We start from the raw sequence: 17120 nt of genomic DNA on the forward strand, positions 1-17120 counted from the left end.
CCCAGTGCCAAATTGTCAGCTCAGAAAACATATATACAAATAGCATTACATACAGTAAATAGGTTATAGTTGTGAATATATACATATACACATATGCATACACATACACATATGCATATGCAATAAAAACTTACGTAAAAGGAGACCATTAGTTTGAATGGGAGAAGGGAGGAAAATATGAGAGGGTTTTGAGGGAGGAAAGGAAACGGAGAAAAGTTATAATTATATTAAAATGTCAAAAATAAAATACACAGTGAATCTAGAGCTTGAATTGGAGTCATTCTTAATTATTTGATCTGTGGCTTCTCCAAAGTCCCTTTTTCCTATTTCATATCCCTCACCAAATTCTGCTATCTCCTCCCTTCAAATGTCTTTCACATCTATTGTGACTTATCTATTTCCAGCTATATCCTTATTCAACTCTAACTATTGCTATACTCCAATCTGTCTCAGTTTAAAGAACTCTAGGTTCTGGCTTCTTCAAAACAACTTATATGACACATTCTATGAAAGAAGATTATCTAAAAATACATAGTAAATATAATAATAGCTAATAATTATCTAATAATCTAATAATATCATGACCTGAGCTTTTAATTTTCCAGTCAAGTCAATCTGATGACTAAATGAAATATTAGAAACTTAACCAGCATCAAGTTCTTCTACAACTCAGCTTCAACACACCACTCAAAGTTTGCTATCACATCTCCCTGGATATCTGAATGTCATCTATTTAGATGGGATTACCAGAATGTTAAGCACTAAAATTATGGGTTTATATACTTAATCTCTTATAATGTTAATAACAACTGTGATAGTCTTAAAATGGAGCTTCAAATTCTATGACACTACTCCCATTGAAAGACACCATGTGTTACTTCCCCTAGAAAATGAGCCACATGACTAGTAGCTCACATAATTAACAAAAGCAACACTGCTCAAACTCTTAGAATGAGTCAGAAAGAACATTCAGCCCATCTTGCAAAAAGCAAAGAAGATAAAGAAGACAGTAGTGAATGAGATCAATAAAATCATTAATAATAGAGCAAATAGATCATGTAACCTCTTGGGAAAGCTGGAATCACAATTAACTAGTCCACCAATATGAGACCATCTGCTACAGTGTCTACAGGCTCTAGTGTCATAGAGAAATGAATAGTAAATTGCCCATATGTGAGCTCTAACTTGAGATTCCATATGACAGTCAACATTAAGTAGAGATACTTAGTAGAGATGCTCTCACTCTGACCCCAGCTGTTAAGATGTACCCAGGAAATGAGCCAAACCCTCAGACACTGTGAAACAGAGCTAAGTCATTATGGGCTCAGTATTTTTTTAAACTCTTGACTCACATAATCCATGAGAAAATTGTTTTATTGCTAATTCTTAGAATGATGTCTGATTCAGCAATATTAACTTGAACCAATTTTGGTAGTAAAACCTTTTCATAAAGAAAGTTTAGAAACATTGCTTTGGAACTGGAATGTATGTAACAGTTGGAAAATGCTTGGAAATAGGAGTGGTTAACTGAAGCCTATGGACTTCAAAGAGGTGGTTAGCAAGAACTCAAAGGATAATATGGTGAGTGTTATTAAAGCAGAATAAACCAAGACAAAAGTGCATTGCTTTTGATAATGCATATTCCATGATAGGTAAGGAAGATATTCTTGGCGGAAAAACCTAAGACAGGCTCAGTCTTGTTTATCAAATAAAAAAGGGGTAAAGGCAGAGAGCTTTTGGGGCTGCTTGGCAAGAATCTGCCATGGTCCAAGGACAAGGAAATGGGCTGCTTGGCAGGAATATGACAGTGGCCAAGGACAAAGAAGTAGGCTTCAGGCAAGAATCTGACATTAGGCTAGAATAAAGAAGCAATTTCAGGTAGGAATCTAAATCTTAGGCTAGAACAAACAAGTAATTTCAGGCAGGAATCTAAATATTAGGCTAGAACAAGGAAGTAGGCTTCAGACATGAAAATGACTTTGGGATAGGACAGGGAAGTTGGCTCAGATGTTTTGTTTATTGCTTTGCTTGTTTTTTGAATATTTGTGTTTATTGTCTTGCTTGTTCCTTGACTATCTATAGCATTGCTAGCTCCTCAACCTAGAGCTGATATAATTGCATGTAATTAAAATGGTATGAAAGCAAAAAGAAGGAGGGGGATGAAATAGGGGGTTTGTAAGGAGGGTAAATGGGGAAAGGGAATGACATCTGAAATGTAAATAAATAAAATATCCAATTAAATAAACGGAAATAAAAAAGCAGAATAAGAAGCTGGGGAGATAGTTCACTGGGTAAAATGGTTTCTATGATAGCATGAAAACTTTAATTTAGACTTTCAATAGCCACATAAAAGCCAGGTATTATACAAGTCTGGTTTACAGAGACAGGTGTATTGGGCTCACTGGCCAAACATTCTAAGTGAGATGATAATCTCCAGTGAGGTTGCCTGTCTGTCAAAAATAAGGAACAATAGAGGAAAATACTCAACAGTTTGTGCCCCCCCAACGTGTGCATATATTGGTGAGCAAACCTGCACATATACTTTCACACACATGAATATACCATACAGAAAAAATAAGCAGAATAAAAAGGGGCTTTTTTATATACTACAAGAAATGATTGCCACTTGGTTACCTTAAGTATCAAGAAAAACATGGAATATAACAACAGAACTAAAATTTTTTTCAGTGAAAGAGATCACAGGCAAAACCCATGAAAGTGGCACCTGGTTCTTCTCACTAGTTGTGAGTTTTATGAAAAGAGATGACGTCAGCTTAAGAATAAACTGTCTAATCTTACCAAAAAAAAAAAATAAGAAGTATAAAAGAGCTAAGATTCTCTATATTTGAAATTAAAACACTTTCTTTTTTTTCAGCCTCATTAGATGGAAGATTATCAAAGTAAAGAACAGTTTCAAGAAAATAATAGTAATATAGATCACCATAATGAAACACAGCCTGAGGCTGAAAGCAAGAGCCACTGTTCTTGAAACCCTCAGATCCTCTTGAAGCGGTACCCCAAGGCCTTTTCAAAAGATAAGTGTCTTTATAAAAATTATAAAGGCATGTTTCACAAAGTCCCTGTGCTAAATAATCAGTATATGAGCACCTTTCTTCCATAAAGCCTCCACACAGAAAAGGTTTATCTTAACGAAATCTGTGGGTTTGATCTTGTCTGAGAGAATGGATATAGCTTGATTGATTAAAATCCAATAATGATTTTCATAAGTATACTTGCTTAGCAGTAAAGTTACAGAGCCTGTGAAATCCGGCTTTGCCCAGATAAGAATGGACCTGAGGTTATCCCGTTGTAGATACAAGATATTCTGTATCTGAAAAAGAGTTTCTTCAAAGGCAAAATTAAAAGCCCAAAGGATGTTGTCAAATGCCAAACAAAAACAACTCACAGAAACAGTACTGAGCTATCGTTGAAGAATTGGCAAGACTGACCAGTTGGATTTCAGACTGGCTACAGGGCATTGACTACTGGATTTTCATGTTATTTTCTATTCTTCGATACGAGTGGCTATTACAATCATATTCTAACGTTATATTGCCTGTGGGCTGGGGGATATGGAAAAACAAATTACTTGGTTTTCATCAAAACAGGTCTTCAGGGAGAGAGAAGATATGCCCAAGAAACCAATCTGAGTGACCTTGTCTGCATGTGGATCTCAGCCTGCTTGTAAAACTACACATCTCAAATATAAGCATGATGCTATTAACAAGATGCCCATTATATATTTTTGTGAACTAGGTGTAAATAATTTGTGAACAGAGAGTAGACTGTTAATGTTAAAACAAGACCAAAAAAAAATTAATATACCTTCTTTCAAGAGCTGGCAGGTATGCATGCCTCTGTTGAGCCTGGATTATCATTAGTAAGTCATTTATAAAAAAAATATTATGCACAGAAACAATAAAGTTTGACCTCAGAAACAGCCCCATACAGCTTTCATATATCTATTCAGGGTGCTTACTTTTGTCCTGGCTAATTTTGTGTCAACTGTGACACAGGGCTAGAGTCATCTGAGAGGGAGGAACCACATTTGAGAACATGCCTCCATCAGATTGGGCTAGAGAAAAGCCTGTGAACATTTTCTTGATTAGTGATTGGTATGGAAGAGTCTAGCATTGATAAAGATGGTAGTACCACCTGAACTGGTGGTCCTGGGTTCTATAAGAAAGCAGAGTGAGCAAATATGAGGGGGTAGCCAGTAAGTAATAGTCCTCCACGTCTTCTGCTTGAGTTCTTGCCTGTGGGTTCCTGTCCAATTTGAGTTCCTGCCTTGGCTTCCCCCAATAGACTATAACTCTGGATACATAATCCAAATAACCCTTTTCTTTCCCAAGTTACTTTGGTCATAGCACTCCATCACAACACTAGAAGTCCTAACTAAAATAGTATTATAAATTACCATGTAAGAAATTGAATCTCCTTAATGCTGCCATATTTTTAAGCAAGTCTGGGCCATACAGACACCACACACAAATGCCATGGCCCATAGCTCCAGCCGATGTCTCGGGAGACAAATAATAAACCTCCAAACAAATACCAGCCCAGGTGATTCTGGCCCTGGCTATAAGAGGCCAGTCATCATGTAGTCCCATCTGAGAGCCAGACAATACTGAGCAAAGACAAATTGCTCCCACCGTGTCCTCCGGCTCTGTACCACAGAAGGTTTCAATATAATAAAATGGTGGTATTAGGGAAATCCGTCTTCGAGTAGCTTGTTTTGCCAATACAGGAATGAAAACGACACAGTAAGGGGAGAAGTCATAAACTTTCAGTTTCCAAACAAGAAAACTAGAAAAGGGAGACATTACAGAATGAATTAAGGTCATGGAGAAGTGGAGCAAGAATTCAGGAGCAGATATATCTGATGATAAAACCCCATCTGTAGTCATCCTACTCCACTAATTTCCATACAGACTTCCTAACCTCTATATCTTCTCCTGATAATATTTTCCCAACCAAGCACAGCACACACATATCTTCTTCCCTAAGACCAAATCATCATTCAGGGTCTTACTCCATTCCTTCATGAGACATATCCCTATACTGCAATTGTTAGCAATTTCTCTGTCTTCTAGTGGTCTTGATATTGTTTTCCTCCTACTGGACAATTAATGAATACTAGTGATATTAATTCATATTAGTGAATGTGTCGTTCTCCTTAGGTGCAGTGCCTGATTAAAGGTAAAATCTAATCGTATACAGGATTGCACCAGGTAACATACAACTGTGAGAACAAAAGAACAAAACTGAATTTGCCTTGAGAAGTCAATGGCAAATGTAAGTTAACTGCTTATTACCTGACTTAGGCTTAAATCACCATCTTACACACTACACGTGTGAACAGCGATGCTTCTCATTAGAACACGAGATCCCTAGAAGCAGCTAAGGCTTTGCTTATTTTCTGCTGGATGACCACAGTGTACAAAAGTATCAGATATCCAGTCCATAAATGTCTGGTGAAGGACTAATTGAATGATCAAGTACTACCGAATACAGATGTGAGTCAAATGATCAAAGCTCATTTGGTTCTTCAAGAGAAGCCAGAGTTATTTTTATCTGCAATCTTTCGATTTGAAAACATTAACAACTATGTAGAAAAAAATGGTCAGCTGTTGTAGGAATGGGTAAACAATGCATTTGCAGGCTAGGATTAAATATGTAATTTACATTAGCAACCCCTGTACAGGGGGATCTTAGATTCGTCTTTGTAATTATTTCAACCCATGTTTTGCAAAGTTTAGGCAGTTCTCAATGCAGATAATAACGGTGATGAGACTGGGTCAAGAGCAGTGTAAGGTTCAGTTCCTTGTTATTAATTTGCTTCTCAAGTTCCTTCTTCACAGCTCAAACAAAACTCCTGCAGCTTCTGAGCTGAAATGACCACCCGGACCTCACCTGACCATCCCACAGCCTAGATTCTAAAGTGAAATCTCTTCTCAATCCAGCTGCTAAGGGCTGAGAAATGCCATTCCCATGCGCCCCCCCCCCCAGTAATAAAGGGGAAAGTCAGTGAGAAGAAAACAGATTGGATTTCAAAGGGGTGACAGAAAAAGAGAGTGGAGTTTCAAACCATATTTCCACAGTTGATAAACAAGGGCTCCCTGTGGCCATTCTGTTTTCCTTTTTTTACTGATTGTGGTATTTTTAGATTATACAGTCTGAAGTTCTCTTTCAGCTGACCTTTCTGTGTTCTCTGCCACCATGTTTTATCTCTTCCACATTGAAATTACGAAGTATAAATGTTAAAATGTTTGCTGATAACTCAGAGATTCTTAAGAAGAAAAAGTCGCATCTAAAAATACTAGAATGGTTTTACAAACACCTCACAGCAGCAAGCATAACTACGTAGGGCTGAGGATACTCTTAAGGTCCTCAAAAGAAAATATACTAGGCAGAAGCATTTCTAGGGTACTTGATGCTAGCTGAGGCACTGAGAGTCAGCCATCAACTTTTGAAGACACAAGAGGAAATGAGTTGTCTTCATGTTCCTTTTCTGTGTATGGTCCAATGAGTACAGCCTTGAAATGTCCCTAGCAGGAATCAACAAGCATCAGCGGAATTTGACATTTCAAATTATTATAAGCCCAAAAGACTAAAATGCCAGCTAGGTCTCTACACTCAGCATTAAGGGTATTATTTTAATGATTACACAGATGAATTCACTCTGTAGTTTTTCTATAATGGCATTAATTTTGTATGCAAGCAGATTTTATTTTTTTAAGCAGGCTCCACGGTGATTTAAATTAAAAGGAACAGTGAGAAAAAAAAATTCTGTAGCCAAAACTATTTTTCAAAACCCAGGTTATTATAGAACTATGAATCCCCACAGATTAAGAACAGAACTTTCTATTCACTTATTGTGTTATGTTCAAGGAAAATGGAATATAGGAGCTATGTGACGGAGAAGACCACAAGATAAATTATCTCAAAGACATGCAGGTAAAATGGTAAAAGACATTCCCCAGATACAGGAGAGAAAGCCTAAGCCTTAGGGACAAAATAGGAGATTTGACTTGTGGATTTTTACCCTGGAAAGGCTACTTACTCTATTTAAACCCCAACTACTCATGTGGGTAAAGGATAACTATAATGCTTTTATAATTAATGTGAAATTTAAAATAAATGCATAGTTATTGTGAAGGAAATTGAAATGAGAAAGAAATCGCTCATTTGACATCCTTAGTCTAACATGGCACAACCCAACAGAAAAGTGCCTAGAACTTGCTGATGTCACGAAGGAGGGCAGCAAGGTAAGCCACTAGATCTTTGTCATAAATTTAATACAGACAATCCCTGCAGTACCTCACACTGTCTAAGAAGAGTAAATGACATAATTATACAATATAGGTTAATAGCCATGCTATAAAGTTTCTTGGATTTTAAAGTATACTAAGTATTATAACAGAATATAAGCATATACAGTGTGGTGGTTTGAATGCAAATGTCCCCCATAGTCTCATAGGAAGTGGTACTATTAGTAGGTGCAGCTCTTGTTGGAGAAAGTGTGTCGTAGGGGATGGGCTTGAGGTTTCAGATGTTCAAGCCAGGCCCAGTGTCACTACCTGATGCCTACTGATCCAGGTGTAGAACTTGTGGCTCCTTCTCCAGCACCAGGTCTGCCTGAGTGCTGCCATGCTTCCTGCCAAGACAGTAATGGACTAAACCTCTAAAACTGTAAGCTGGCTCCAACTAAATAATTTCTTTATTAAGAGTTGCCATGGTCATGGCATCCCTTCACAACAACAGAAACCCTAACTAAGGCATATAGTAACTGTACAATAATTTTCACGAAAACATAAATGCCAAGTGGGTTCCTGATGGAGAGAGTAAAGTAATGAGACCATGGATAACTGTTGAGAGGCTTCAGTTCTGCTAAATATGGTTTTCTTTCTCTTCAGATATGGCTACTAAGTATGTGGAGTTCATTGTATCATTTGTCACATTTTCTACATATTTGAAAGAAAACATTAATAGAAAGAAGCCATAGGAATCAATCAATTTTCTTGAAAAGGCAAGAATTTCTTTAGGCCTGGGGTGGAGATAAAGAAAACCATAGCGCACGAAAGTAGAGGATAAAGATGGTTAGAGGAATAGAAAATGGAGTGTAGCCGAGTTTGGAAATGAGGATTGCATTTAACCTCTAATAGCTAAAGACTTGGGCTTGTCAGCTGTGAGGACCCTACAAGAGATGACTGTTATCCCAGAAGTCAAGTTACTTTACAGGGTGTACAGTATCCAAAGCATCATTAGGCTGAAAATACTTACTACAACCCCACTCTTGGTGGTAGTTTCTCTGTATGTGAAGTTGCAAATCGCCCAGGCTAAATAATATGTGGACATGAGGGGGGTCTGGGAAAAGTGGTCTGTTACCCATCCGTCTTCCTCAAACACAGATGTCTCCACTGGCATGTTGGATAGAGACAAATAGGTTGCTTGGTGTTTGATGCTGATTTTGAAAGTGGCTTTGTAGATTGGTTCATCAAAACACGGAAATGCCTTCCTGGCATGTGTAGGTGAAAACTGGGTAACACCAAGGAATCTGGAAAGAAAAAAAGGAGAAAATGACATGTCAATTACATGTATTGCTTCTGTTTAAGTAAGGGCCTCATTGCATACTTCAGAGAGTATGTTTTGACGAATCTGAAAATACACATTTTTTTTCTGAATTGTGCCTTCATTCATGAATAACATTTAAAAATGTATAATATACTGCCCTAAAAATAGAAGTTCTTCAGGGAAGTTTTTGTCTCGATTAAAGAAAACTCGATAAACCCAGAGCAGTACTTATTGGCTGAAACACTACACTCTACAGAGAAACAACTCACAGGTACATTGGCAAACATTGAGAAATAATGGCTCTTTTATTGTGTATATCACATTCCTCCCCGAAGCCTAAGGCATCCAGCATATACAGATAATAAAACTGAAATCTAAACGCTGTCCTCAAATGGCAGGGAACCCTCATGGACCCTCACTGGGAAATATCTATATCCTCAAAATTGAAAGCACGCCATCTACCTATGGTAAAATAAATGGCTTTGCCATCTATTAAATCTTAGTGTGAATTCTGGCTTCAAAGCTCCTTTTACCCACACCAACTTTGATAATTCTAAAACTTCCCCCAAATAAGGAAGTACTCAAGTCTAACTTCAAAAGTATCGTAAAGCTCCAACGGAGGATAAGAGGGTGTAAAGCCCCATCACTGTGAACAGCTGCCACAGGCAGGCAAAGAGCAGCTCTCACTGGTTCATAAAATCTTCATCCTTTCAAGTCTTCATAATTTACATTTGCAACACACAGTCTAGAGATTGATGGGTTTTAGGGAAATGGTTCATCTTACACATGGCTTCGTTTTGTTTGGGTTCATTTGTTTTGTTGGTTCTCTTCAGGGGGGAGGGGGGAGCTTATGTTACCTACATCAACTGAAGTCCAGAAATATTACCATAGCTTGATAGAACTTGAGATACGTGATCAGGTGAGACTACCTATATACACTTTTTATTACAGTATAGTATTGGAATGGTTTATTTTATTGCTAGCTGTTAATCTCCTAGTATTTCTAACATAGAAATTAAATTTTATCATAGATATGTACACATTGGAACAAATGTAGTATATACAGTGTTCAGGACTAGCCATTACTTCAGGCAGTCACTGAGGGTCTTAGAATGTACTCCCCACATGTAATGGGAAACTATTATGATACGCACACACAAATGTACAAACATATTTAACATAAGTATATAAAAACTGTGCAATATATAAAGTAAAAAAGCACATATGCATCAAATACAAGTTTTCTGTTAAAGCTATATTTCATTAACACTAATTGGAAGACACTTCTACATGCTTTCATGGTCTACAGGTACAAATGGAGACACTCAAGTACCTTAAGCACATTCTTATAATTAAGAAATAGTATAATAAACGCTGAAGAGTTTGGCTGTAAGATTTTCTGTAATGTAAGTCAGCACCTGACACTTCATAGGACATTAATAAGTTCTCATGTTGATTCATTCAAAGGTTCTTCCTTCTATAAGTAGGTGTTCACCATGCCCCTCGCTATAGCTCAGGGTATATGTGGCTAATATTACATGATATACTTTCTTACAGAACACAAACGTGGCTTTACAATTGATTCTCAGGATATGATACAGGAAGATGTTAGCCGTCACTACATGTAAACGTGCATCTTGAATTTGATTTGCTGTCCAATCTCTGTATGTTGACATATCTCTCAGATCTTGTTGGCTATCTCTTGGTAAACCATGAGGTATAAATATTACCGTTTTTTAAAAGTACGGAGTCCAAACTTACTACAATTTATACACATTAAAGTTTCATTTTTGAGATGAAGCAAAGGAAGAGTTTTAAAAATTGATTTTTTGGGAAGGGTTAAAAATGTCTTTCAAATAACACCAGGATCATATATACCAGACCTGGCTAAGTCATTTAACTGCCTGAACTTATTTTTTTTTTCATTAGTAAAAAGAAAATATTGTTTTCTTGGCCTTTCTCACTAAACTGCCAAAATGATAAAATGTAATAATATGTGGGAAAGAAGTTTTAGTTATAAATCTTCATACAAACAAAAGATTAAAGGTGGGAGAAATATGAGAAATAAATTATCCCAGTCCTATAAATTGCTAAAATAAAAATGTATACCCAGTAAGGTTTGTCCACAGACACACAGGCAATTATACCAAAGCTGGACCTAGAATTCACAGTCTCTAACCAAATAAAAACTAAATATGTTCTAAAGGTAATAAAATTAATTTTTAGCTGATAAAAATGGTTTAACTCAACTCTAGGTAATAGTTAATATTCCTTGAAAATTTAGCGGTATCATGATCCTTTTCTGGGTATTTTCTGCTGATAGTAATGCAATTTTACATAATGAAATGCCAGCACTTTCGTGTTAAAATGCACACACTCTTCTCATACTTTATATCACATAATGCTTGGGAATCTTATCTTTCAACTTATTAATTAAAAAAGGAAAAAAAAATGCAGGGCTTAGTTTTTCTCTCCTGGGGCTATTTCAAAGATACCATGGAATTGCATACCTGAGGAAAAAAATACTTCTTTTTGAATCCAAGTTTGTGAGAATTTCAGTTTCAATCATTGAATAAATAGATATACTCTGCTGTGTAAAGCTTCTCACTGTATTGGGTACTTGGGCTGTTTTTAAGATGATGCAGTCATTTGTTCATAAAGTCTTTATAATCAAATTAAATGTGTGTGTGCAAGCACAGGCACATACACACACGAGGTGAGGAGAGGAAGAGAGGGAGAACTGACAGTAGCAGAAAACCAATTCTGTAAGAGTTCATCATCGAGGACGTTATAATGAAAATGTATTCATTTTCATTAAAAGAAAAGATGTCTTTGACATTAAGTAAATAAAAGGCAGGAATTTATGAGAGGTAAAGATCTAAATACATCTTGGTCCATAAGAAATTAATTAGCCAGATATTTATGCATAGGAAATACATTGTGCAGTCTCTTTTTGCCTTACTTGGTCAATATTGATAGGGATGGTAGCAGTTTAAGACAGGGTTGAAAAGAGCTATCAAGATCATCCAGTGGCTTTTTCTGCAATTAATATTCTTAATGAATTCATACACGCAGTATATATCTATGCAAGGAGGGCTTCCATATATTCTGATAATGTCTAAATGAGGAAATACCAATTTCACAGTCTGGCACCTGAGGATGACTGCAATTGAATTTTAATTCAGTATTTAGAAAAATCAAAAGAGGTCTCCTTGGTAAGGAAAAGCAACTAGACTGGGTTGCATTTAAAGGCTTTTCTAAGTTCGAGATCTCATAACTAGACAATTAGAAATTAAATACTCCCCAAATATGGAGTTTTCATTTTAAAAAAAAAAAAAACGTTAAATCACACTGCCAGTAAATAGATGCTGCACGTTCTTCAAAGTATTGGCTCCTCTCAACCAATTCAATCTTGAGTGTCAAAGTTTGGGAGAAAAATAGAAATATATATGGTTTTTATTTTCCCTATAAGGAGTGTAAACTATGACACTATAACCAAATACAAGCCTAAACAGATATTATACCAAAACCTAAGGCAAACAAGGAGAACGCATGAAGTTGTGTCTGCTTAGGCAGAGCTTCTTGGCCTTGACATTACTGGCGTTTTAGATTGCGTAATCATTCATTGTGTGAAGCAATTTGCCTTCCCACTACAGCCAGTAGAATCTTCTGTCCCGGGTTCAGAGGACCAAAACTCTGAACACCGTAGCTTTCCTCTGGAGTAAAGATGTGTCAGGTGGGAACGTAGAGCCCCAATAACTCAAAGGCTTCCTGGATAAGGGAGCATGAGGATTGTTCTGGAAACTTGGATGGAAGTTTAAAGAAGTGAGTAGACTATGAGCAGACCGTAGTGAACACAGAAAACACCCTTTTAGAAAGAGTTTCATACACACACACACACACACAGACACAGACACACGGAGCTGCTTCTGTTCAGCAGGCTCTAGTCCTATGGAGCTTCAGTGTCTGCCTCTCACTGGCCTCACCCTGATACTTCTCTTAACAGTCAGGACCAGGTTCAGGGAGATGCCCGCAACAGAGAGCAGTACCACTAGGATTTTAGAAACGTAATTTCATCTCTTCTGCGTGCATTTCATGATCATCTTCGATTGGGAGAAAAAGAGATGTCTTTTTTGTTTTCTGTCATTTGAAACATCAAAGAGGCTTCTAGAAAGGGTTAGTCCAAAAAAAGAAAATAAGGAATTTTGGTGCCTGAGTTAATTTGAGGTGGGTTTAAGGTAGTGGCAGAATGTCAAATATGAGAAACACAAGAAATTAATTAACATATAAAACCACTTTTAAAAAACAGCATGGATAGGAGACACACACACACACACTAACACAAACACACATACACTTACACATACATACATACACATACACACAGAGACATATACACACAAATGTGCGTATAAAAACAACCAAAAGAAATACAAAAGATAACAGGGACAAGTGTCTCATTGTCTATTTTCCTCTTGATCTCTGTTTTTTTTTTTAAAAAAAATGTCATTTTTATCTTGTAATGAATCTGCTTATTAGCATAAAAAATGCCACTCGCCAAGGTGATTGTCTAGAAGTGTCATTCCAAGAATGTCACTTTAGCGTAACTAGAAAAAAAAAATGTAAGCAACATGCATATATTTTAATTCTCGTCTACCTAAAACAAATTATTTGATTTTTCCCAACAATTTGCCTATTTGACGTTGTGACATAAGAGGGAGGGCTCGAATCTCTGCATTGCCTCTGAAGGGTACCAAGAATTGATTTCTCATTCCTGCAGAAGTTCGCCAGGCAAGTTACTTGCATCAAGTCATTATAATAACATTTAGCAGAAGTAATACATTAACGTTGGCTGATATTGCCAACGAATTACAGTATGTGATACAAAACAGTTTCTGCTCCATTATTTTCAGTTTGCCTTTTTGTTCCATAAAGGTAAAAATATGCAGAGAACGCCAAGCATTTGCATAACACTTAGCATGAAGATTGATTCATGACTTTTCAATTAGAATCCAACAAAACCAAGAGGACTCCATGCACAACGGCAGCACACAGTTACAAGGCTGTCATGTGGGCCTCACCTATGCACTCAGCACATATCATGCAGCGAAAAGATATTTCTTATTTTTTAATTTCATGTGCATTGATGTTAGCCTGTGTGTATGTCTGCGTGAGGGTGTCAGATCCTCTGGAACTGAAGTTACAGACAGTTGTGAGCTGTGGTGTGGGTGCTGGGAATTGAACTCAAGACCTCTGGAACAGCAATCAGTGCTCTTAACCACTGAGCCATCTCTCTAGCCCCCAATAGATACTTCTATAACAACTGCTATTACATTCCACTGTCACAAGAGTTCAAGGTCAGTCACAAAAGCCACCAACTCAAATCAGTGACAATACTGCTCACCACAGTGACTGGTTTGTCACATAGTCTTAGAAGCCACACATGCCCTTGGAGAGTCCACCAAGTGACAAGGTCATGAAAGTTACACACACGTACCATTTCAAGTTTCAGTTGTTAATCAAAATGCAAATTGTTACTCAATGACAAAAACATTTTAAGCCAAAATGGGTCTTTGTTTAGACTGTGTGTTTTTATGTACTTCAATGAGTCATTAAACCTCTGCCACTTCAGAAGAGAAGCACTCCTGCTGAATATTCAATGCTCTGAGCAAGTGTGTAGTCTATTTTTTAAATAACCATTTTAGTAAACTAAAAACATAATGCAATAATGCCAGCAATATGTATGTAGGAAGTGGTGCATATGTGAATAATTCGTGTTATAAAAACAGAGCATAATACTCGTAATTGCTTTCCCGTTTATGTAGTACTAAATACTCTTATCAAAAGCGAGTACTGAGTACCGGGTCAGCATTGATGAAGAGTACTATAACACACTAAGATGACTGGCCCAGGTCCTAAGAATAGGTTTTTATAAGAATAAATAAAGTTAGTGTCTGAGATTCATTCGCTGTAGACTGGAAACAGGCAAAGCACTGTGTGGGTGTCATAAACCACTGCTCCTGTCAAAACCCACATGAAGTCTTGGGAGCAATACGTAAGCCTAAGACCCAGTCCTTCGATACTTAGCATTTGTCTGCTTGCTATAATGGCACTGCATTGAGCCTCCTGTGCTTGGTGGCTGCTGGCAGGCTGCCGTGCCATAATAAAAGAGTTTTGCTTTTCTTCTGTTAAAGAATCTTTTTGCCCCCTTGGTCCTCTCTAGCTCACAAGATTTGATCTCAGCCTGGGTTTCTGTAGCCATGAAACACTACAGCCTTTCTTGTCACTCTCTTCTTTCATGGTGGGAAGGCTTTGCTTCTCCCTCATATTGCCTCCTTGAACTCTGCCTGAACAGCAAAGCAAACAGCAGGCAGAGGAAAGAACCCTGTGACCATTCCCTTACTGTGACCTTTCCCCCTCAATACCCACAGGATGGAAAAACCCCAAAGCAAAACCATCAGTCCTATATACCACCCAGCATAGCAGATTGCCAATCATGGAAATGGTTCAATAATGGTTAATGTCCACTGTTCTTACAAACAGTCAGACAGGATTCTCAGCATCCACACAGTTGTCACAACGACTCTATGAAACAGTTTTCATTATCCCTGTTTTCTAGAGGAGGGCCCCAAACAGGAAACAATGGGAAACTAGCTGAGGTCACAGAAGCTGTCAACAGCAGAGGTAGGACACCAGTCAGGCAGGCAGGTTGACAAGTCCCTGCTTGAAAAAAATAACCACACTAAACACACACACATACGTGCACACACATAGATACATACATACATACATACACACATACATGCACACACATACAAACATATATATACACACACACATACATACATATACACACACACACACATACATACATATACACACATACACATTTTCTCCACAGCAGAACAACTAAAATAGAACAATAATATAATAATAATAATGTAAAAAACTAATTAACTAACGGTACTTTTTAACTTCCTCTGACTGATGTTTATTTATTTATTCCTTTTTCGTGAGAAAAGGTCCAGATCATCACAGTACAGTATTATCCAGGGCATGATGCACACAGGGAGGAGGACTTGGTGCACACAGGGAAGACTCAGGCACACCCTTCCTGCATACTGATAATGGCGCTCCCTAAGTCAGGACTTTCCAGGTACACCGAGGCCTAGAGGCAAAGAGGGCAGGAAGCCCGGGCCCTGCATCCCACCCAGGCCTTTACTACTTCTGCGTTCCGACTACCATCATCTACCTGTGCTTGTTCATGAATCTTCTAACACTGTTTGGATAAGCAAGCAGAGCAGGGAGTAATTTGTCATCCTTGAATTACCCCACACTCTCCAGTGATGGAAACTGAGACGCAGAGAGCTTTGTAAAACTAATAAAAATAAGATAAAATAGAAATAGGCAAGACCATATAAGAAATTAAGAGAATAATGATGATGTGAAGGCCTTAATGAGGACGGTAGGAAGAGAAATGAATGAGAATCATTACGGCTGGGGTGATATGAGCATAAAGACAGGGAGGGATGGCCTGGGTTATAGAGGGTGACACATTTAAGTTTTACTAGTGAATAGCTGTCTCTTATTGGTTTTGTATTACTCTTTGAAACCACACTTGAAGTGCTGAGTCCTATGCCATACACAGAGAGAGGAAGCAGAGGGAGAGAGAGAGGGAGAGGGAGAGGGAGAGGGAGAGGGAGAGGGAGAGGGAGAGGGAGAGGGGAAAGGGAGAGGGAGAGAGAGAGAGGGAGAGAGGGAGAGTGAGAAGGAGAGAGGGAGAGGGAGAGAGGGAGAATAGTAAAAGTTAGTTGGAAGAAACAATGCATTGTACAAGCCAAGTAAATACTGGGGAAGTCAATTACAAATCCAATTTCATTTGAGAGACATCCAGAACAGATAGGATCTGTCCCACGTTGTGCTGAATACACAAGAAGTAAACTCCAAATAATCTAACTTTTTCAAAAGAACCGGGTACTCTCTCACAATTCAAGGTGATCAAATGAGATAGTATATATATATATACCCATATATGTGTTCATATATATTCATATATATATATATATATATATATATATATATATATATGAAAATAAAATAACACAAGAAGAAGACCAGTTGTGAGACATTTTCTAGAAGAATGAATCATTATTTAAGGACTAAGACTTTGTTGTTATTGTTGTTGTTGTTGTTGCTGCTGTTGCTGGTGCTACTGCTGCTGCTGCTGCTTTATGGAGAGTACTTTGAATTATGACCAAAATTCAGTACTGGATTCAGTTTAACCAAATGGCTATGTGTGTCTGACAGGAAAACATTGAGGCTAATCTACTAAGGAATCATATAAAAATGAGTTCTCAGCAGATAGATAGATAGATAGATAGATAGATAGATAGATAGATAGACAGACAGACAGATATGTAGATAGATTTTCTCTGGATCTTTCAGTTTATAGCCTTCTAGAGAAGAAGAAGAAGAGGTCATCTATACTCTCGGTTAGTTATGTAAAACTCACCAAAGCAAGTTGAAGGACTGAATCTTCTTCAATG

The 17120-nt window shown here is 37.6% G+C and overlaps 1 protein-coding gene across 1 annotated transcript in view; it reads right to left on the bottom strand.

The window, feature by feature from the left end:
• The window catches only part of Trhde (thyrotropin releasing hormone degrading enzyme), a 371444-nt gene that overhangs the window by 349605 nt on the left and 4719 nt on the right, over positions 1-17120 (bottom strand). Inside the window, exon 2 of the mRNA XM_028759101.1 lies at positions 8284-8557. Coding sequence (XP_028614934.1) covers positions 8284-8557 — 274 coding nt within the window. The remainder of the gene's footprint in view (positions 1-8283; positions 8558-17120) is intronic.

Source organism: Grammomys surdaster, unplaced genomic scaffold (genome assembly GCF_004785775.1).
Source record: "Grammomys surdaster isolate TR1022 unplaced genomic scaffold, NIH_TR_1.0 126271, whole genome shotgun sequence".
Lineage (NCBI taxonomy): Eukaryota > Metazoa > Chordata > Mammalia > Rodentia > Muridae > Grammomys > Grammomys surdaster.